General features: G+C 52.6%; 1 protein-coding gene across 4 annotated transcripts; it reads left to right on the top strand.

Moving 5' to 3' along the window:
• The first annotated feature begins 400 nt into the window (after window positions 1–400).
• Window positions 401–20,955, top strand: prrc2c (proline-rich coiled-coil 2C). Of its 4 annotated transcripts, none has more exons than XM_068710426.1 (34): window positions 401–764; window positions 5,229–5,399; window positions 5,584–5,758; window positions 6,668–6,777; window positions 7,179–7,304; window positions 7,392–7,684; window positions 7,787–7,867; window positions 7,990–8,134; window positions 8,232–8,319; window positions 8,523–8,703; window positions 8,781–9,432; window positions 9,529–9,701; window positions 9,898–10,222; window positions 10,604–10,814; window positions 10,897–13,365; window positions 13,918–14,081; window positions 14,182–14,336; window positions 14,432–14,822; window positions 14,918–15,000; window positions 15,088–15,282; window positions 15,367–15,624; window positions 15,765–15,857; window positions 15,952–16,053; window positions 16,151–16,322; window positions 16,459–16,677; window positions 16,806–16,918; window positions 17,021–17,229; window positions 17,345–17,576; window positions 17,707–17,817; window positions 17,902–18,096; window positions 18,291–18,391; window positions 18,588–18,714; window positions 18,810–19,079; window positions 19,213–20,955. In XM_068710426.1, the coding sequence occupies exons 2-34, from the start codon at window positions 5,285–5,287 to the stop codon at window positions 19,462–19,464; spliced, it is 8,586 nt and encodes a 2,861-aa protein (XP_068566527.1). In that variant the 5' UTR covers window positions 401–764; window positions 5,229–5,284; the 3' UTR covers window positions 19,465–20,955. The 4 variants fall into 4 exon arrangements, with proteins under 4 accessions (XP_068566527.1, XP_068566525.1, XP_068566526.1 ...); XM_068710424.1 differs by having other exon boundaries at window positions 17,345–17,618; XM_068710425.1 differs by having other exon boundaries at window positions 16,797–16,918.
• Window positions 20,956–21,462: the final 507 nt, after the last annotated feature.

Genomic DNA, 21,462 nt, shown 5'->3' with positions numbered 1-21,462 from the left:
ACAATAAATGTTTTTCTTTTTTTGGTCTTTATATAGTTAAATACATGCTTATCTATACAGCAGATCTACAAACAATTTAAATCAGAGTAAGATTTACTAAGTAGGTTTTTCAAGGAATTTGCCACAACAACATAAGTTTAGGACAGAATGTTTGCAATAAAAATATGGAAAAAGATACTGTAACCAATGTGTACAATATAACTAATTTGTACAATAAACGGTTGTTTTTAATCAAAGATCTGTACAGTTTTGTGCAGGATACCATCGTAAGAATGTAGGTGGCGGTCTCTCTGAATGAGAGCCGTTGACGGTGACATAGGGGGTTTCGGGTTTGAGAGTGGGGGATGAGACGATAAATCTGGCAACTAACGGGCTGCCATCTTTGATTGTGCGACAGGCCGCGGCGCGAGCGGGGCCTCACACACAACTAAGGAAAAAACGGTGTGACACGAGATAACGGGCGTGGATAGACACGGAACCACGAGACCTCCGCGCACCGGCTCCCACAGTAACGGCCGAACACACGAGGACAGACCGGCGGCTTGAAACGGCGCCGAAGACACAGCAAAACGAGTCGCCGTGCATGTGGTGGAGCGGTTTGTTGGCAGTAGCTAACGTAGCTAACCATCGTTAGCAGGCTAGCCAGCTTTTGTAATCCGCCGGCCAGACACACACGTTCGTCCACCTCAAAACCAGGCCGACATCGGATTCCAAGTCGGGCCGCACAACTGCCGAGAGGACAAAGAAGGCACCGGCGGTGGCAGGTGGGTCTGCATGTCGTGCGAGGTTTAAAAAAATAAAATGATGGAAGTTTAGCCCCCACGGTAGCTGATGTGTTGGTGTTCACACCGCGCTAAGCTAGTGTTAGCATGCTTTTGGCCACTGAAGGAAAAGGGGGGCAGAAGAGTGGATTTGATGGCGACCAGCGAGAAACGAAACTATGCTAAACGATGCAATGCTCGGCAGGCCTGCTCTCGTAACTGCTTCTCATTCTACATTAAAAGAATAATAATGTCTGTATATATTTTCTTGTGTGTGTACACCTCTTGCACATTTAAAGTGTTCTCAGAGACCGGTGTTGGTTGAGTTCCGGGCGAAGTGGGCCTCTGCTCCCTGCCGGTATAGCTTGATTCATGGAGAAGGATGGCCTGCACACCCCTCAATCAGGGGTTTACAGAAACATCACAATTCAGTAAATTAAGCTGGCATATCATAATGGTGCTTTGGTCTTATTCTCGGGTGCTACATGTGCTGGCGTTGAACTGAGATTTATTCTTCGTTGTCGTGATGTGTAGTCTCGCGTTCAGACTAGCACCGTGCTTTCCTTTTTTTTTCAGTTTCGATGTCTTGCAGACTCCAACAGATGTGGTCTTTAAGGAGCACATTAGTATTGTGGCGAGTCTGTACGTTTAGGAGCTGGGCGGGATGGGGGGGGGGGGGGGGGGGCTCTAAATGATTAATAAACTCTTATTATCCACCTGGTGGGTTACTAAGTGACATACATACATGGTTCAGGATCTGAATAGTTATCGGGAGGCTTTTTGCATATATTGATTGAAGTAATACTTGATATGCATGATCTGATCAATAGTTCTAGTATATTTTGGTGGGGGGGGGGGGGGCTTTAGCAATGAGTTGAAGAAAACAACAGATGCTAATCATTTCTGTATTGTGATTCTCTTCTCAATAAACCCGACTAGGATGGATATCAAACATAGTCACACACTGCATCAGTTAGTCCCCTAAAGTGTTCCCATGTGTCCATTTGAAATTGGCATTTCCAGCAACGAATGCCTCATTTGTCCCTTGAACCTAAGCATCCAATAGGGAGGAGGGGGGGGGGGCAAACATAGCCACCCTTCAGTTTGTGGTGTGCTTATTGAAATTACTGACAATCTCCCAAGGGAGACCATCTCAGTGGTATCGATCAGCCTGGTGTTTGAGAACCACAGTAATCTTAAGTGGCTTCCCGTCCTCATCTTCTTCCATGCTTTTTTGTCAGAAGAAGTGTGTGTGTGTGTGTGTGTGTGTGTGTGTGTGTGTGTGTGAGTGTGAGTGCAAGGAGCCTGATCAAAGGGAACATGAGCTCGTAGATGTTCAATGTATGCTAATCGGTTCAATTAATGGATACAGCGATGCTTCTTTTTTTTCTTTTTTTTAAATCTATGGGTCAGGACCAGTAATCCAGAATCTTTCTATATTTATTTTATGTTCATGTAGTCTCATTGCTGTATCTTTGGCTGGTATTCCTTCAAATATTTCCTATAATATACTCTCCTTTGTCACTGTAGAGATTTTGGAGTTCTTCGCTGGACACTAGGAAAGGCCATCGTGAGGATTTTATAAACATATTAGTATTTTAAATCCAACTCGACGTGCTCGAGCAGCAACGACGTTTACAGGAGCACACAAACTCGGCAATATTTCACTGGAAACATCTAAAATGTCCACGGAATGAGCAGTATTCCTGAGTGAAGCCCACGAAGAACGCGGTCGGTCGTTCCTCCCCGTCTTCCTCGCTCCGCTGACGTGATTTACTGCCTGCAGGTATCGCCGCTTTGTCTCAGCCGGCAGATAAGTTTACAAGAATAACCCGAGCTGAGCGGTTAGACTGCATCCAGACAACGTTTTTTTTTGTTTTAACTCCGCTGTTAGCGATACTGGATGAGAGGACTGTGGACATATCCCCATAGCGGCACGCTTCTGCTCGTTGAACAGGTGTGTTAATGACGTATCGCATTGTAGCGTCACAATAGAAAACCAATGTGGGACAAAGAAACGCAAGCCGGCACCCTTCATTCAGCCCATCGACATGACTTCTCATTATGTGACTTAACCGTTGCGGGTCAGAGCCGTGACCCACTTTTAAACAAAAGATTTAGGTGCATTAGAACTGCGCGGGCGAGTCATCTGAGCCGACCCGCTGGTGGAGTCTGGACTTAGGCTCGAGTCCTGCAGTGCAGAGGAGAGACTCGTAATGGACTGTTAGGGTAGAAGACTGTAGAGGCAACGCTCATCCACAGGCGCGCTGCAGAGAGGAGAGGAATAGTTTGATTGTAACGCTGTCCTGTGTTCAACGGGAACTGCAGTCAATGATCCACGACCTGAACATGGCGACCCTTCACTAAGTCCAGACACTCGAGACCGGCCAGTCGCAGCGTAGCGTCCGCCGGCTCGGACCAGGGTCTGAACACCATCCGGCTCCGCTCCGCTCCGTAGACCGCGATGCGCTATGCTAGCTACTGAAGGTGTATTGAATGTCACACGTTGCTGCTTTTTGCTTTTTAACAATCGGAACCGTGGAGAAAGACCCACCCTTGTTTTCCAGGAACGGTGTTGTTACTTAACGTCGTCGTCTTCCGTCTGGACCTCCCCGGGTGATGTGGCGGTTCACTTTAAACACTGTGATCTGTAGCTTCTATCTTTTACCTTCTTGACCCTGTTCACGCGGCTGAATTGCATAACGGTTGTAAAGGTCCGGTCTTTACACCAATACCCAGTAAGGCATTCGTAAAAACCCAGATTTGTATCGGTCATGCTTGATATAATCCGTGTGTGTGTGTTCTGTGGTGAGAGTCCCAGACAAACACCCTCAACCACCAAGACTTAGACTAAAAATCAACGTGTTCCTGCTGCGTTCAAATCGTTTTACGAGTCAAGCATGACAATGCTGTACTAGAACCATTGATTTCTAATGATGATGATGATGAATCATCAAAAAATTGACAAGCGACTTTGTGATCAGTCTTCTCTGCCAAATACAGAAGCCACACTCGTCCATTTTGATGTTGTCGCTGTACACGGCGAGGGCGCACAAATCCACAAATCGGTGTCCAGGTTTGTCACAGCGCCGAGGTCGACGACGGGTACTACTCTGTCGGTGTTTTGGCCCGAAACGGACCGAGACGCGGTGTTGTCTCCTCTCCCGGCTTCAGCGTCTTTTCACACAGCCGCAGATTTTAAAGCCTCGGATGCGTCGAAGTCGCCATTCCTCGTCCTCGGCTTTCAGTGATCAGCAGCCTCTACCAGAAGTGGAAAAACGAGAGCGTCTGTATAAGACCTGCGATGTCCCGGTGCTTCGCTACGACACGGAGCTCTACGCATTGTTAATGGACTCTTGGGACGCCTGCTACAGAGGCACAAAAGCTATTTGATGCACAAGTTAACGGCAGTGTAAAGACGAGAGTGATGTTTTTATGAATGAATTTAAACCCCCGTTTAAGATTAAATCAACTAATCGATTAGTCGGCACTATTTGTACGAGTGTCAGTCGACTAAGAACTACTTCGGTCAAGGACTGAGCGAATCATCGTTGCATTTCACACACAGTATTTTACAAAATAAGAGCCAGGTTGTTGAAAGGACTTTTTCCTTTTTAAATGGATGTTCCCAAGGCCAAGTTGCAGATAGTCTGAGCTGTCACCCCCCCCCCCCCCCCCCCCCAACACACACACACACACACACACACACACACACACACACACACACACACACACACACACACACACACACACACACACACTGCTCCGTTAATAATAAATGACCTCTGTGTGACTTGGGGAAAGACACTGCAGCCCTAGACATGCTGTATCTCTGTCCATGGTGCTGCTCTCTCTCTCTCTCTCTCTCTCTCTCTCTCTCATATATTCACTTTCTGCCTGCCTTGTTTCTTCGCCGCCCCTTCGAGTAGCCGTCAGATCAGATGGCGTTCAGTCTAGACTTGTGTCATGTGTGCGCAGGCCTCAAATCTGTAGTTTCGCGAAATAAATTTTAGGGGTTTTCCCGTTCCACCAAATCCGTATCGAGACAAATATCGACCGTGTTAATTGAATCGGGTTAATTGAATCATGTAGCGGCCAGACATGGTGGATCCAAAGTTCATAAAACTCAATTTAAAAACTGTGTCTCCTGTCAGTTACATTCACAAAGTCACTGCAGGCCGGTGACTCACTGTCCTCAACTTACCTTCAATACAAATGATTCTGAGAGAGAGAGAGAGAGAGAGAGAGAGAGAGAGAGAGAGAGAGAGAGAGAGAGAGAGAGAGAGAGAGAGAGAGAGAGAGAGAGAGAGAGAGCGCGCAGATGTACGGCTGCTTTGTGAACCAGCACCAGACCCTAAAGAGGTTCAGAGATATATTTTGTTGTGGTTTAGTGTCCTAGAGCCAATAACCTCCCTCACCTTTTCTGTCCTTGTTTGCCCCCCCCCCCCCCTCACCCTGGGTCTGTAGGAGGCTGGTTCTGGGGGCGAGGCCAGAGGGACCAGACTCAATGAGTTTCAAGCGAAATGTCCGAGAAGTCAGGGCAAAGCACCAAGGCAAAGGATGGCAAAACGAAGTATGCAACCCTTAGCCTCTTCAACACCTACAAGGGCAAGTCTCTGGAAACCCAGAAAACTGCAGGTAAGCCCCCCCCCCCCCCCCCCCCACACACCCCTATTGTCCCCCATGAGTGGCGCGTTGTTGCAGTAAATGTTTGTCGTCATTGAGTTCAGTTGAACGATGTAATATAATCTTTTTCCCTGGCCCTCCTTTTTATCTAACTATCTTGCTGTTCCCCTGCGTGTGACCTGTGTCTTCACCCCAGTGGCTGCTAGACATGGGCTCCAAAGTTTGGGCAAAGTTGCTGCCAGCCGGCGGATGCCCCCTCCGGCCAACCTGCCCAGTCTGAAGGCCGAGAACAAGGGAAACGACCCCAACGTCAACATTGTCCCCAAAGACGGTAGCGGCTGGGCGTCTCGACCCGAGGGAGCGGAGGAGAGGTGAACTCAAGCTACACTTGTGTTACGGCTCTTCTCTAAACGCAGGTTAAACACAACGGAGTAACTAAGGCCGCGGCTACACGTGTCCGTTTGTCATCCGATCACCTCGGGATGCGTTTTCACGGTTAAAGTTGGTACCCGGGCAGAGATCGGATGTAGCTCACATTTTGAAATCTGATCATCCAGACCACGTGCAGAGGTGGCCCGGCTCGCATCGCGTTCGCCTCTCAGCGAGGCGTGGACCGAGGATGACAAGTTATCGTCTTTCAGTGGATTCATATCGTGGTGAAATGATATATCATGACAGACGATTGCTTATCTAAATTGAGAATGTAACATAACTCAAATTTCTTCAGAAAATAAGATTCTTTTTTTCGAAGGTTCTGAATTGAATGGGTGACCGTGGCTAAGTGGAGAGCAGGGGCCGCCTTTCAATCAGATGGTCGGTGGTTCGATCCCCGGCTCCTGCTCTCATGTCAATGTGTCCTTGAGCGAGACATTTAGCCCCAAAATGGATAGATACTGAATTGTAAGTCGCTTTGGGTAAAAGCGTCTGCTTTACGGTAAATGACCGTAATGTAATGATGTTAAATGAGGAAAATACTCAGTACATTTAATTCACAAAACCCTATAAAAGTACCTGACTCATGATAGGGTTTGTATCCATATGGCCCAGTCCTGGTGTGGACATTCTGTGTGGACACAATCCGGTGTCCAATTTGTCTCATTTTATGATCAACATTTCCTGATTTTTGCTGCTCCGAAATAAAAGCTTTTAAATAACGGACTATTGTAAAGAATTCAATGTGTGCACTCCGTTCTGATCTGGCGGATCCGATCACGAAAGTGGAGCGTAACCACGTCCTTAGATGGAGGAGTCTGTAAACCGTGTTTCTTTGTGCGCCGCAGGCAATCGGAAACACCGCCGCCCCCGATCAAACCACCAGTGATCCAGCCGCAGGAGCCTCCTGTTGTGGGCAGCCGCTCCTGGGCCAACAGCAAGCCGACGCAGCCGGAGGGTAAATGTGCTCTCTTCACTCGCTCCCTAAACGTGGAACACTGTCCTGTACGTTTTCCACTTGTTTTTCCCACTTGGGCTCGTTAACGTTGCTGCGGATGCAGTGACACAAAAATGGATTTGTTTACTAAAAAGTGAGGCCGCTCTACGCCGGTAAAAGCTCCAAAGCCTGTGGTGAGGTGACATGACCCTGAATACATTAAATCTGGATTCATGATGGCTGGGCGGGGGTCAGCTCTATTATAGTCATTACAGCTGACGATGCGTATTAGCAGCCCCGGTTTATATGCTTGAGGACCTCAGCTGTACGCCAACTGAGGATCGGCGCTCTCGATGCTTCTCTGTGAGTCATTCAGTCTTGGGATTTCTGTGCATTCCTAATGATGCGCTCGTGTCGTACAGGTGCCCCTCGCGTGAGCAGCCATTTCCAACAGGAGTTTCCCAGCTTGCAGGCGGCTGGTGAGGCGGAGAAAGGGGACGAGCAAGAAGAGGAGCCTTATGGACCGGGCCCCAGCCTCAGACCTCAAAGTAAGGCTGCGCTCGTAAACGTACCGCCGGGCTCTGGCCTGATGTTCGGGTCAAACTTTTAATATTTTCCTTCTCCTGCCGCGTTAGATGTCGGCAGTTGGCGTGAGGGCGGAGGCAGGAATTTGATCGCTGCACCCAGCCCCCCTGAGATGGACAGCAAGGCTCCGGAGGAGGGCGGCGCGGGCCTCGGCACCGCTACGCCGCCGGGGGAAGCCGAGGAGCCTGGACGGACCGGAACCGCTGACGTTCAGAGGGACGGCAGGGAGAAGCTGTCCCCCTCTGCCCCCCCTCCTCAGCCTAAACTTAACGGGGGGCAGCAGCCTCCCGCTGGGGTGCCGACTCACTTCGACCCTGCTTTCAGGAGCATGATGCCGCCCTACGTAAGTCTTCGCTTTACGCCACGGACAGACCGCATCACCGTTGGTCTGTAGTTGTTTATCTCGTCTTGAGCCTGCGTGATGATCGCCGTCTTTGTCTTGTAGATGTTCCACGCCTATCCTCAGATGACGTTTGCTCCAGGCCAAGCAAACTTCAGATACCCTGTTCCACAAGACGGAGCGAAGTGAGTTCCCATCTTCACGGTTCACCTCGTCTAGAGTGGAGTATAAAAGCCAGTTGTTAGTTTTCCAGACCAGGTGCCATAATCTGCTTCTTTTTTTCTTTTTCTTTTTTTCCCCCGTGTTGGATGGTGAGGGGTCCTCGTCCAGTACGGCCCCAGCAGGGCCACCCTCAGTCCTGGCACCAGGACCCAGACAGACCCTCTATCATCAGCGCAACGGAACTTAAAGAGCTGGACAACTTGGACACCGACACTGATGAGGGCTGGGCAGGTTGGTACCCATACCTGTGAACCTCAGTGTTCAACTAAAACCAGTAAGGACAAAAAAAAAAAAGTAATCCATCAACCCTGTCCTTTCTGCTCTCCAGGAGCTCAGATGGAGGTGGACTACAGCGAGAAGCTAAACTTCAGCGACGATGAGGAAAACCATGCTGCTAAGGAGAAAAGAGAGAACTGGCAAGTCGTCCTTTTCAACACTTGGATTCTCTTGAATTCATTATTTAGCGTCTGTGCTTCACTGTCGCTTAGTCATTCAACGTTCGATGTATTTACACAAAAATACACTCTGTGTAGTGGATTCTGTGATGAGGTTTGATGTGCAGCCTGAGGTTGAAGTGCGCTTTAGAGAGATGTTGAATAACCTGTGACATTATCTTCAGGGAGTGGCTGGGTAAAGTGGAGCGTCTGCGATCTCGGCCCCCAGACGGTCAGGAGGGCTGGAAGGAAGGTACCGAGGACCGTGGGGCCAGTAAAACCTCGTGGGCCGACGGTGATCCCAGAGCGCCATCGCCTGGCAGCATGGGGCAGTACAATAAGTCAGCAGCCCCACAGGACTACCAGGTAAAGCTGGATAACAAGCTTATTTACCAGCAAGGTGATGAGTCTCTATCTGTACTCATTTCTCGATTTTCCTCCAGGGCGTCGGTCGCTCCGTCGGCGGCGGAGCCCAACGTGTGACCAAACCACAGGCTGCGGCGGCACCCGGCGTCGACGAGGACCCTGAAGCCTGGCGGCAGAAGCGCAAGAAGCCTCAAGAGGTTTCTGAAGCCGTAGAGCGAGCGAGGCGGCGGAGGGAGGAAGAGGAGCGGCGGATGGAAGAACAGCGGCTCGCCGCTTGCGCTGAAAAACTCAAACGTCTCAATGAAAAACACCGACCGGCGAATGAGGGCAAATCTCCTCTTCCTCCGACCGCCAACGACGAAGAGGGAGCCGCCCAAGAGGAAGAGTCCTCGTCGGCTCCCGCTCGCTCGTCCAGTCCAGAACCGTCGATCCCAGTTTCACAATCGCAGGCCCCGATCGTGGACGCTCCTGAACCTGAGATGGTGGACCGAGACGAGGAGGAGAGGGTGGAGCGAGAACCGGAGAGCGTAGAACCGACTGTAGAGGAGGAGGCGGTGCTCTCGCCTCGCCAGCCCAGCCCCCCCGTCCAGAGACCCGTGGCCGTAGATCCAGAGCCCCAGAGCGAGGAAGAGAGCTCCTCGGTTGAGGTCGTCCCGCTGATGGAGGAGAACCAGGTAGACAGGACAACAGTGCCTCTCCGAGACTATTTCAACACGGAGGACAACAGAGGTGAGCTAGCTTGCGTCCAAACGATCGTTGTGCAGTTTAACAACTGGCTGCCGTTCTTTCGGTCATTGATGACCGTTTGGTTTTGTTGTCCCGCAGTGGATGAGCCCCACCTGTCTCTGCCTCTCATGGACACCCCCGGCGGCGAGGAAGTCCCCGTGGCGCCGCCACAGCTGGAAGGAGAAGCAGCAGCTGCCATGCGTCCCTCTCTTACCTCAGGCTACTCCAAACAGTTTCAGAAGTCTTTACCGCCTCGTTTCCTCCGACAGCAGGTAAGGACTTCCACATCTGGCTTCTTCAGTCAACAACCGCTCGCTAAATCGTAACATGTGGGTGTGTCGGCGACTAGACGGCGAGTAGGGGACTCCAACAACCAGATCTAACTTTTATAAGACAACCTCTTTCTTTTGATGTAGCGGACACCATTAAAAGCAAATAACCTTTCTTTGTTTCCTGTTGGTCTTGTAGGAGCAGATGAAGCAGCAACAATGGCAACAACAGCAGCACCAGAGTGGGGGCTCTGTGTCTCCATCAGGTGGTGGTGGTGGCGGCGGCGGCATTCCAGCTCCCCAGCAGCAGCAGCAGCAGCAGCAGCAGCAGCAACAACAACAACAACAACAACAACAACAACAACAACAACAACAACGCTCCATGTATCAACCCATCGGGCCCCACCACCAGCACCTGGCCTCCATGGGGTTTGACCCCCGCTGGCTCATGATGCAGTCCTACATGGACCCCCGGATGATGTCGGGACGTCCTCCCATGGACATGCCGACTAACATTCACCCTGGTAGGGAGCTATGTGGATAAGAATTACAGAGCGTTTGAGTGTCTTTGTTGTGCCGACGGATGATTTTAGTTTTCGCACCTCCTGTTTCAAAATAAGAGCCCTCTGACATCTTTATGTGGACTGAATCCCTTCATTTGTTCACGCAAGGCTTTTATTCTGAAGTCTTTGCAGGACAGTGTAGGACAATGCAGTAACTTGCATGGCTCAATAGATTAATAGAGTACAGAGTTTTTAATTGTGTGTTGTCATTATTTAGGAATGAGCTCAGGCTTTCCACCCTTTTTCTGTCTAAAATAGACATAAATAACATTCATAATGTAATGAAGAACATTATGAAAGGAGAAGCTGGGCGTTGACGTCGGTCTGTTTTGTCACCTTTAGGGAGGATGCCTCCTAAGCAGATTGTGCGCAGAGAGCCTGGCGACAACTCCAGCTCCAGCTCCGACTCCTTCGACCATTTGACCCGACCCATCCGTGACCACGGCCTGCCGTCGGACTCGCGCATGGTTTGGGGATCGGACCCGTACCCACAGTCGGAGCCGCTACCGTCTGTAACGCCCCCAAAAGGACGGGATGATAACAAGGAGCCGAGGTAAACGGAAAGTACATGACATCATGAGAATCTTTTTATTTTCTGCGCATGCCGATACCTAATAACAATTGTGTCTCTACAGGATGGACTCTGCTTTGGATCTGGACCGGGGTCTCCCGGCGATGTATCCCCAGGACCACAGTGCATTGGACTCTCATAAAAGTAACTTCTTCCAGGACCCTACAGAGTCCCTGTCAGCGTTTACCCAGGACCCAGAGGACCCGTCGGGGCCTCTAGACGGGGTCCCCGTAGGCTCCGCCTTCGACGCCGAGGAGCCGGGCCTACCCAGTGGGGAAGAGGTAGAAGCTCTTGGTCAGGCTATGCTCCAGAAGAGTGTCTCCCAGGGCTCCAGCCACTCCCTCAAGCTGGAGGAGCCCAGGTTTGATGGGCTGTCCCTGGGAACGAAATGTCTAGAGCTACAGGACACGGGAGAACGGACCGACGATAAGCCCCAGAATGAACTCTACCCCCAAGCTGCGGTGACTAGCAACAGGGCTACACCTCCCGCTGATGGATTACACAAACAAGAGAAGCTGCCTCTGCCAGCTTCTAGCAAGCAGAAAGCCGAGCTGCGCTGGGCTGCTCGATCAAGCGCCGGACGCAGGGAAGGACCAGGGGGAGAGAGACCCGTCCGCAGGTCTGGGCCAATAAAGAAGCCTGTCCTGAGGGACATGAAAGAAGAGCGAGAACAAAGAGAAGAGAGGGAGAAGCGTCACGAGAGAGGGGAACGAGGGGAGAGAGGGGACCGGTCCAAAAAGGATCAGCCGTCCAAACCTCCCTCTGCAGCTGCTGCTGTGTCTGAGGGCTCCAGACCTCAGGGTGAGGGCAAGAGAGAAGCTGCTGAGGCCGAGGAAACGCCGACCGGCCATCAGAGAGTCAGAGACTCCCAGCCTTCAACGGCGCCTCCCACCTCTTCCTCTCAGGAGGAGAAAGCCGACAAACCGCCCGGCAATGACAAACACCCGGAACCCAAACTGCCCTCCAGGAAAGAGTCCAACCTTCCTCCACGTTCCTACCGGCGGGAGGAGAGGGAGAGGGAACGCGAGAGGGAGAAGGATATGGACAAAGACAGAGACAGGGACAGAGACCGAGACAGAGATAGAGAGTGGCCCGCCGACTCAAATTTCAAAGCACGCGGCCGAGGGGAGTATTACTCCAGAGGGCGGAGCTACCGGGGGACTTACGGCGGCCGAAGCAGGGGGGGTCGCGGTCGAAGCCGAGCGGAGTTCAATTACAGAGAGCCCCGTTCGCGCGCCGACTTACCTTCTGCCGGAGGCGCCGCTGCCTTTCGCAACAGGGAAGAAAGCGAAACGCGCAGCGAGAGCTCAGACTTTGAGGTTATACCGAAACGCAGACGGCGCCGCGGTTCAGACACGGATTCTGAAAGCGAAGGCGGGAGAGAGTCCGCCAGTGACACCGGACCGTCTGACCGCGAGCCGAGCACCAAACCTAGCCGTCCGTTGAGACGGGAGCTCCCTGGGGAGCCCCGGCCCGGGCCCCACAAGCCGGGCTTCGGACCTCCTCACATGGGGGAACGGGTTGGACCCAGAGGGGACGACGACGGCCGACCCAAGCCGGGATTCCTCCCGAAAGGAGAGCCTTCTCGGCGAGGAAGAGGAGGGCTGTACAGTAGACGAGGTGGAGCAAGGGAGCGCGGCGGGCCTCGCTCGGGCCCTCTCAGACGGCCGGGAGCGAGAGAGTCCTCTTCTCAGTGGCCCTCTAAACCCATGGAGACATTCAGGCCCGAGGACACCGAGTCCACGCAAAGATATGACAATCCTGCGGCTGACCGACGACACCCACGGTCCGACGGCAAGAAATTTGGAGACATGGCTCAACAGAGCAGTAGAGAAAGGCCTCGTCGGTCCAGACCAGCACGGCCCCCCAGGCAAGATAAACCGCCCCGCTTCAGGCGCTTGAAGGAGCGGGAGGCTGCAGTGTTAGCTAGTGGAGAAACAGCCCCGAGTCCTGTCCCTCTGTTCCCAGTGCCTGCTGCCGTCTCTAGCTCTGCCCCGGCCCCCGTCTCTGTCTCCCCGACCCTGTCTAGAGCTCCGGGGACCCCCGTCACTGTGCCTGCTGACGCGGCAGCCGCTATGCCGGCAACCGACTCGTCCTCTACTACGGACGCACCGTTGCCCGAGACCGGCAGCCCCGCCGTCGCCGCAGTCGGCACCAAGTCCCCGGACTTGTCCAACCAGAACTCTTCGGATCAAGCCAACGAGGAATGGGAAACTGCGTCCGAGAGCAGCGACTTCAACGAAAGGAGGGAGCGAGAAGAAAGGAAAGGAGCGCTGGAGGCCGCTAATGAAGCGGCCGCCGCCTCGGCCCCGGCTCCCGGGGCCCCTCAGGGCTCTTTGACCCCCAACAGAAGCCCTCCCGACGGAGGGACGACTCCAAGACGCGAGGGGCCTCCCTCGGCCAAGAGGAGCTTCTCGAGCCAGAGGCCCACGGAGAGGCAGAACCGCAGAGGCAACAGCGGAGCCAAACCGGGCCGGAGCTACGCAGGGGGCAAGGGGGAGAGGAGGGGAGGAGCCAAAACCGGCCGCAAAGGGTGAGTTTTGAACAATCGGGCTTTTGTGTGTCGTTAAGCATTTACTTTGTCTGCTTGCATTAACACTTGACACAATGAAGCTGCCTCAATGAACAGCGTGCAGCAGGATAATACTGGAGCTTTATTCACCCACAATAAACCTTTTGTCTACCGTTCTTCCTAATTAACATGCGGTGCTTTTCACTAGTGCAGCAACTACAAGCTCTTGCCGAAGTCCGAGTTGACTTCGGCTGTTTAAAGGATTCTCCTCTTGGTTAGATTACTGTACTCGAGTGTTAGCAATAGCTACATGTGTGGTAGTATTTTTAGACAACATTTGCACCTCGACAGAAGCGTTTCCTCCCTTCATCTATCACTCGAGTGTCGTCTTTGTCATCTTCTACTTCAACTCAAAGGACGGTTAACAAAAGAGGCCTTTTTTTCTTTTGCACAATTCTCATATTACAGAATTCAGGCTCCTTCACCACTACGCTGTTGTGTCTCTTATTTCGGCCTTTTTTTTTTTTCTTTTTTTTTGTCTCTGTCCCTAACGTGCGTCTCTGATACAAACAGCCCTTCGGCGCAGCAGAACTCAGAAGGTGGAGCGCAAACGGCTGGAGGAGCGTCCCAGAGGCCCTCGAAAGACCAGTCCGGCCGCCGCAAAGACGAGGCCAAACAGGCCGCCAAGAAGCCCAAAGAGAACGCTCTGTCCCAGTTCGATCTGAACAATTACGCCAGTGAGTAAAACACGGTTCTGCTCTTGATCGGCCGGGGGAAACCCACGCTCTGCTCCAGCCGCTCTTAACGTTGAATGTAAATGTCTCCGTCCGCTTCTAGGCGTCGTGATCATTGACGACCACCCCGAGGTCACCACCACGGAGGACCCGCAGTCCAACGCCACCGATGACGGCTTCACCGAGGTGGTGTCCCGCAAGCAGCAGAAACGCCTGCAGGACGAAGAGAAGCGGAAAAAGGAAGAGCAGACGCCTCAGGTGAGAGGAGGGCTTCCACCGCGTAGTGGGGGGGAAAAAAACAGCAGCAATGCGATGCTTTGCGGCAGTATAATGAACGTATTCTGCTCCTACAGAACTGGAGTAAAAAAGGCTCTGGTGAGAAGGGCAGAGGGGGCGGAGGAAAGCTGCCGCCAAGATTCGCCAAAAAGCAGTCCTCGCAGCAGCAGCAGCAACAGTCCTCTCAGTCTCAGCCTCCCGTCGTCATGACGCCTCAGGCCCCTCCTCAGCCACTCATTTCTGCTCCCCAGCATCCTCACCTCGCCCCCTCCCAGCCCGCCGCATCGCCCCAGACTCTGGAAGGAGCCGTGGCTCCGCTGCCCTCCGTCCCCACTGCCGCCGCCGCCGCTGTGGACTTTACCTCCAAGAGTCTACCTCCCGCCCCCGCGCCGACGCACAGCACCCTGGGTACAGAACTGTGGGAGAACAAGGTGGCGGGCTCCACCGTCCTCCCTGAGGTCAAGAAGCGTGAGTGGATAAGTCGATTCTTGGGTCTTGAAATTTTGTCTCGGTTCCTCTTGTGACGCAGGTCTGACACGTGTCATGTGTTTTTTTTATTCCAGTCGGTCCAATCAGCCCCCCCCAGCCGCCTTCTGTGAGCGCCTGGAACAAACCTCTCACCTCCTTTACCGGCGCCGTCACCGAGGTATGTTGAACACGCCCGTCTTCTTTGGCTCGCCGCACGATCCTTTTCGCTACGCGCTGAAACCTTCAAATGTGTCGGGTTTTCCAGGGTGTGAAGCCCGGATCGGAGGGCGGCGTGGAGTTGGCGATAGACAGTATTCAGTTCGGAGCGCCGTCGTCAGCGGGCAGCACCGACAGCGATGGGATTCCGGCGTTGCTGGAAACCGTCTCTGAAAACAAACTGCCTGCTCCCAAAGAACAGAGACAGAAGCAACCTCGAGCCGGTCCGATCAAAACACAGAAGGTAACTCGGGCCGCCGGAGGAAACGCCACCGACACTCATCCCTATGAATTCATTTCAATCTTTCAATCCGTCCTTTCTCTCCAGCTTCCTGAAATGGAACCGGTGGAAACCAAGGAGTACAAGCCGGGTCCCATCGGTAAAGAGCGCTCCTTAAAGAACCGCAAGGCCAAAGACGCTCGCGGGGGAGAAGGGGAGGGGATGGAGGGAGGAGTCCCCGGAGGAGTCGTCAGCAGAGCCACGGACTCCAGTCCTCCCACCAGCGACGCCGCGGTGCCAGAGCTGGGAGGAGACATCGAGGGCATGATCACGGTGCCCTTAGCGGAGTACAACAGTAACTCTAAGGCACGGCTTTATTTATTCCATCGTCCTGTTATGATCGTTAGTTTGACAGCCCTACATTGTTCCTTTGACGCTGTTGATACACTTTTAAGTAATATTTCTGCAGTATAATTTGCTGAATTTCTGTCTCTTTTCTCTCTCAGGAGTCTGTCACCGACTACACCACTCCCTCCTCCTCCCTGGCGGACAGTGTTCCGACAGGAGTGAACAAAATAGAAGAGAGTTTGGTGGCGAATGTGAGTATACACCTCCTTGTTTTTAATATTTGAAGAGATCACCCGTCCGTGTGTAATGCAGACGCTTTAGTCCTAAACACCGGTGTGTTTCCAGGTGGCGCTACCGCACTCGTTGCCCCTTCCTCGACGAGAGACCCTGCAGCAGGGCTCCAGCCTCAGCACCGTCTCTCCCGCTACTGTTGACCTAACGCTAAAGGTACGTAGAGAAAGGTAAACGTTGTTTTGAGTGGTTCTGTCTCGCTCCGAAACGTTTCGGTGAAACGTAACCCGAGCGTCCGTTTCTTCCTCCTCAGATGGAATCGGCTCGTAAGGCGTGGGAGAACTCCCCGAGTCTGGAGAAGAACTCTCCGGTCACTTCCTCCTCCTCCCCCATCACCTCCTGCGCGTCCTCGTACTCCACCTTCTCCTCCGCCTCCATGCCGCAGATCCCCGTGGCTTCCGTCACCCCCAGCACCTCCCTGTCAGGTAACGCGTCTCCAAATTACAGGTGGGGTTGTCGGTAACACCCCCGTCCCCCGTCCACAGTAGTACAAAAATGTCCCCTTGTTCCTCCATTGTGATCTCTTGCGTTCACCGTGTGTCCTCGTCTCCACCCCTGCAGGCGCCGGCACCTACACGACGTCATCGCTCGGCACCAAGACCACCACGGCCTCCGACCCGCCCAACATCTGCAAGGTGAAGCCCCAGCAGCTGCAGGGTGGAAGTCTGTCCTCCAGCAGCAGCAGCAGCAGCAGCAGCTTCTCTCAGCTGGGCTGCGTGCCGACCCTCCTGCCCCAGCAGCAGCAGACCCCACAGGTGTACGTCTCTCAGTCTGCAGCAGGTGAGAGACGCATGCCACCCAATCGCCATGTTCACCCACCGCTCTTGTTTTTATTTCTCGATGTTTAGTTTCCCATTTCAAAGACTAAATAGCTAATATTGAAACCCGTGTCTGTCGAGGTTCTGCAGCTCAGATTCCAGCGTTCTACATGGACACTAGCCACCTCTTCAGTACCCCCCACCCTCGCTTGGCTCCTCCCTCCCTGGCGCAGCAGCAGGGCTTCCAGCCCGGCATCTCACAGGTGGGGTTTTCTGTTTCAGTAACATGCTGCGGGAATGTTAGTTTTTTTTTTGTGTTGGAGGTAAAACCACCTGTTTCTCCACCTTTTTTTTTTTTTTTATAGCCGACAGCAGTGCAGCAGATTCCCATCCCCATCTACGCTCCACTGCAAGGTCAGCCGCAGCACCAACACCAACATCAGCACCAACACCAACATCAGCATCAGCACCAACACCAACACCAACACACGCATCAGGCTCAGCTCGGACTCAGCGCCGGTCCCCCGGTCTCCCAGCAACAGGACCTGTTCAGCTCCTCGCTGCAGCCTTACAGGTAACTCGCCAAAAAAACCGCAGCGCTCGTATTCTGTCCCCGACGCTTCCCGACACGCGCACACGGTACCGCCGCTGTTCGCTCATCCGATCCCCTCGTCCCGATCCGTCCTCAGGTCTCAGCAGGCGTTCATGCAGAGCAGCCTGTCGCAGCCCTCCATGATGCTGTCGGGGCCGTCGCTGCACAGCTACGCCGGCGTCCAGGCCTCCGAGCTCGGCAAGCCTCAGTCCAGTCTGGCCTATCAGCAGGCCTCGTCCGCCCAGCACATTCCCATCCTGTTCGAGCCGCAGCTCAACCAGCCGTCTGGCATGGGAGGCTCCCAGCTCATTGACACGCACCTGCTGCAGGTAACCAGTCTGCACAAAGGATCTGTTCCACTCAGCCTCATGGTATTGACCCAACGCCTTACTGACATCTCTATTTATTTGTGAGCGCGTTTGCGTGTTCCGTCTGACATGTGTGCGTCTTGTGTTTCAGGCCCGACAGGGGATGAGTCAGCATTCTAACATGTACTCGGGACAGGTGCAACAACACGGCCAGAGTAGCTACTACAGCAACACCCAGTCGCCCAGCTCTGCAATGCAACAGGTAAGCTGCAGATTGATAAGCTGTTGATTGATGAGTCGGTGAGTGCGTGATTTTGATCGTTTGTGCGTCTTAACCTCTCTCCAGATGACCGTCTCGATGCCCAGCTCCCAGCTGTCGCTGTCTAACTTCGGCTCGGGTGGAGGCCAGCCCCTCCTGGCGCTGCCTCCCACTCCTCCCCAGGCGCAGCCCCCCAACATCAACCGGCAGCCCCCGGTGTCCCAGCCATACCGAGGCCTCATGGGCCCCAGCCACAGCATGATGCAGCCGCCGACCAGCAAGGTGCTGCAGAGCCGCTGTTAAAGCTACTTATTCTAATCTAAACGGTTCAAGACTGGCATGAATACAAAGATGCATCATTTCAGAGACTTTTACATCACGACAATCAATCGCAACACATTAGGCAGAGAGAGAGTCGTTTTGATTTATAGTTCCAGTAACGGGTTTTTTTTTTTGTGTGTGTTGACACTTTGCAGATGGACATGGATCTGAAACTCTTTGGCAGTGGGATGGATGTGAAGCCCGGAACCCCTCCCATCGGCGCCCGGAGCACCACGCCCACCTCCAGCCATTACAGGTACCCCCTAGTGTGTGTGTGTGTGTGTGTGTGTGTGTGTGTGTGTGTGTGTGTGTGTGTGTGTGTGTGTGTGTGTGTGGCACCAAACAAGTCCATCATTTCTTTACTCATAACTTGTTTGTCGCCAAGTCAGCAATGTATCTAGTTGGGTTCATGTGTCATTCATGATGATTGCTTCCTCCTCCTCCTCCTGCAGAGCGAGCTCCACGTCTCCCAGCAGTCAGTCCAGTAAGATCAACAGCATGCTGTACCAGAAGCAGTTTCAGGCTAGCTCCGCCGGCATGAGGATGACGCAGCACTTCCCTGGCCAGTTCAACCCACAGGTAGATTAATCACGCCTGTGTTCAGATGGATGGATATTAGCAGCGAAGGTTAAATGTCAAGCGTCCCATTTTATGTCCCCGTCTCTTCATTTCAGATTCTGTCTCAGCCCAACATCGTCTCTCCTCTGGTTCGACCGCCTCACGTTAACTCGTTTGCAGGAGGCGTCCAGCGCTCTACAATGGGCCCCCCGATGTCGCCCAATATGGGTGGTGGTCTCATGCCCCATCCCCGCCCTCAGCACCCGCAGCACCCACAGCACCCTCAGCACCCACAGCACAGCCAGCACCCTCCCCGAGGACCTCCGGGTCCCTCGCTCGCTCCCAGAGGCACGCAGGCGGCTATGAAGGCCGAGCAGGACCTAAAGGTCTGGTTCCCTGTTTAATATGCCGATTCTGGTTTTATTAACGGGGGGTGGGGGCGGGGCGGATGATGAAGTCATCCGTCAGTGATGAGTGGCTTTGTCTTCTTATTTTGATCGTGTCTTTATCGCCCTGCAGGCGAAGCAGCGGGCCGAGGTTCTCCAGGCCACGCATAAGTTCTTCTCGGAGCAGCAGCAGCTCAAGGCCCCGCAGGTCGGCAAAGCGTCGCGGCTCGACCAGGGGGGGAAACCCCCGCTCGACGCCCCCGCCCCAAACCACCAGGCCGCGGTCGACCGCCCGGATCCCGACAAACCCCCCGTCTCCTCGGCCAAGCCCATCCGGACCGGCCCCATAAAACCGCAGGCCATCAAGCCAGAAGAGGGCAAGTAAAGAGCGGCGGAAAAAAGCCTCTTCAGATGACAATACGAATGGATGGGAAGAGAGAGGATCGAGCCCCATTCACTCAGTCACTGCCTCATATCAGCCCTGGGGGGGGTGGGGGTGGGGGGAGTTGATGGTAGAGGAGGCACTGTCCCGCCTAAACATAATCCTCCTCTTTCTTCCCCCGTCTTGTCCCACTGTAGGTGGCGGCGCTTTGAGTTGGATTCTTCCATCATATTTAGAAGCCGATTTAAAAAAAAAAAAAAAAAAAAAAAAAAAAAAAAAAAAAATGGCTGCACAAGTTGTTCCATAGAAATCTACTCAGACGGTAGATCAGAGGAGAGTTGGAAAGAGAAAATTCGAAAATGAGATTTGCTGCTGAGTTTGCCATTATTTTTTTTTTATTATTATATATATAGCTCTTGATTTCTGTTCCTCTGTTCTTCTTCTTCTTCTTCTTCTTCTTCTTCTTCTTTCTTTTTTTCCCCCTCCAGATAGGATCGCGCATATTATAGGAGAACGCTGTTTTTGTTAAACGAAAGAATCGGTTCCGTTTGTGTCGTCGAAAACGATCTCGTTACGGAGACGTCATTTTAGCGAAGCACACTTTTTTTCTTTTTTTTTTTGTTTGTTGTTGTTGGCCGATCTCCCGTCACGCGACGTGTGCACCTCGATCACCACACACTCACATTTCACCCACGGTCACCGCACACAGACGTGAAATCTGATCTCTTTCTCTTTTTTTTGTGTGTGTTTTTGTTTTTACCAGAACGGAAATGTGAAAAAATTAAAGCAGTTGATTTGAAATTAATGAATTTTTGATTTATCGACGAGTCTGCCCGTGAGCTTCTGCTCCTGCCTTCTGCTCTCATCTCCTTGCCTGAGAATTACTGACGTGTTGGGATGTGTGTGTGTGTGTGTGTGTGTGTCGGGGGTGTGTGTGTGTGTGTGTGTGTGTGTGTGTGTGTGTGTGTGTGTGTGTGTGTCGGGGGTGTGTGTGTGTGTGTGTGTGTGTGTGTGTGTTTGTGGCATCATAGCTGGACTCCCCTGTTTATTTAGCCAAAGGTTAAAGCAACGCAGAGAAGACGTCACAGCCTTTCTTTTTGGGGGATTTTAAGGAGTTTTGATTGGTCTTCACTACATAAAGCTACTGTCACACACCCATTTCACTGCTTCCTTGCTGTCACACAAACACACCTACACACACACACCTACACACACACACACACACACACACACACATTCACTGTAAAGCACCCAGACCTGCTGCTAATGACTGATTTCAGTGCCCTTAGCTAGAGAATAGCTGCAGGATAGGGCTATTTTAGAGGAGTAGGAACGGTGAGGAGTTGATGGGTGAAACGGTAGAAAACTCAAGTGTGTGTGTGTGTGTATGTGTGTATGTATGTATGTATGTATGTGTGTGTATGTCAACCCTCACGAGGACCGGAGAACAAGGAAAAAAAAAAAAAAAAAAGATGAAACGAAAAAGCCTCAAGTTCAGACGCGTTTAAGCAGAAGGACACTTATCGTTTTAGTTGTCTTTACTGACGAGAGCAATCAGCGCCGTGTTCCGTCTCCGCCTCGCCTCCGCCGGCTGTCCCGCCCACAACGCTTTCATCTCGGGGGGGGTTGTGGCGACGAGGGCCCTTCAGAAATGTACAGTAGTATGCACCCTGAGGTGGTGGTGGTGGTGGGGGGGGGGTGGAGGAGCGTCCTCCTCACCTCTACCCGAGCCGGGGGGGGGGGGGGAGAAAGAGTCCTTGCTTTGGAGGATGGAGGGAGGGAGGGTAATGAGATTTTTGTTTTTGTTGAACTTGTACAGGGGTTTCATCGCTGTATTAAAATATGTACGGTCTTATTTACATTCTCTTGGTTTGGTTACAGAAACTAATAAAATAATATACTGTTGAGATGGTTTTCACTGATGTCTGGTTTGTACTTGAATCCTTAATTTTTTACATATTTTGATCAACATCAGAATTAATATTCGGCACAGATCACACC

The sequence above is a fragment of the Cebidichthys violaceus genome, unplaced genomic scaffold (genome assembly GCF_023349555.1).
Source record: "Cebidichthys violaceus isolate CVI_PGR_0920_01 unplaced genomic scaffold, fCebVio1.0.p SCAF_154, whole genome shotgun sequence".
In the NCBI taxonomy this organism is placed as follows: domain Eukaryota; kingdom Metazoa; phylum Chordata; class Actinopteri; order Perciformes; family Stichaeidae; genus Cebidichthys; species Cebidichthys violaceus.
Note: the sequence above shows the minus strand (reverse complement) of the source record. Positions and strands in the feature narration are given on the sequence as shown.

Coding starts and splice junctions, on each gene's coding strand:
- prrc2c (XM_068710423.1), top strand. CDS start 5,285: ATGTCCGAGAAGTCAGGGCAAAGCACCAAGGCAAAGGATGGCAAAACG. Junction 8,135..8,231: donor CACTGATGAGGGCTGGGCAG/GTTGGTACCCAT, acceptor TCTGCTCTCCAG/GAGCTCAGATGGAGGTGGAC. Junction 14,337..14,431: donor AGGAAGAGCAGACGCCTCAG/GTGAGAGGAGGG, acceptor CTGCTCCTACAG/AACTGGAGTAAAAAAGGCTC.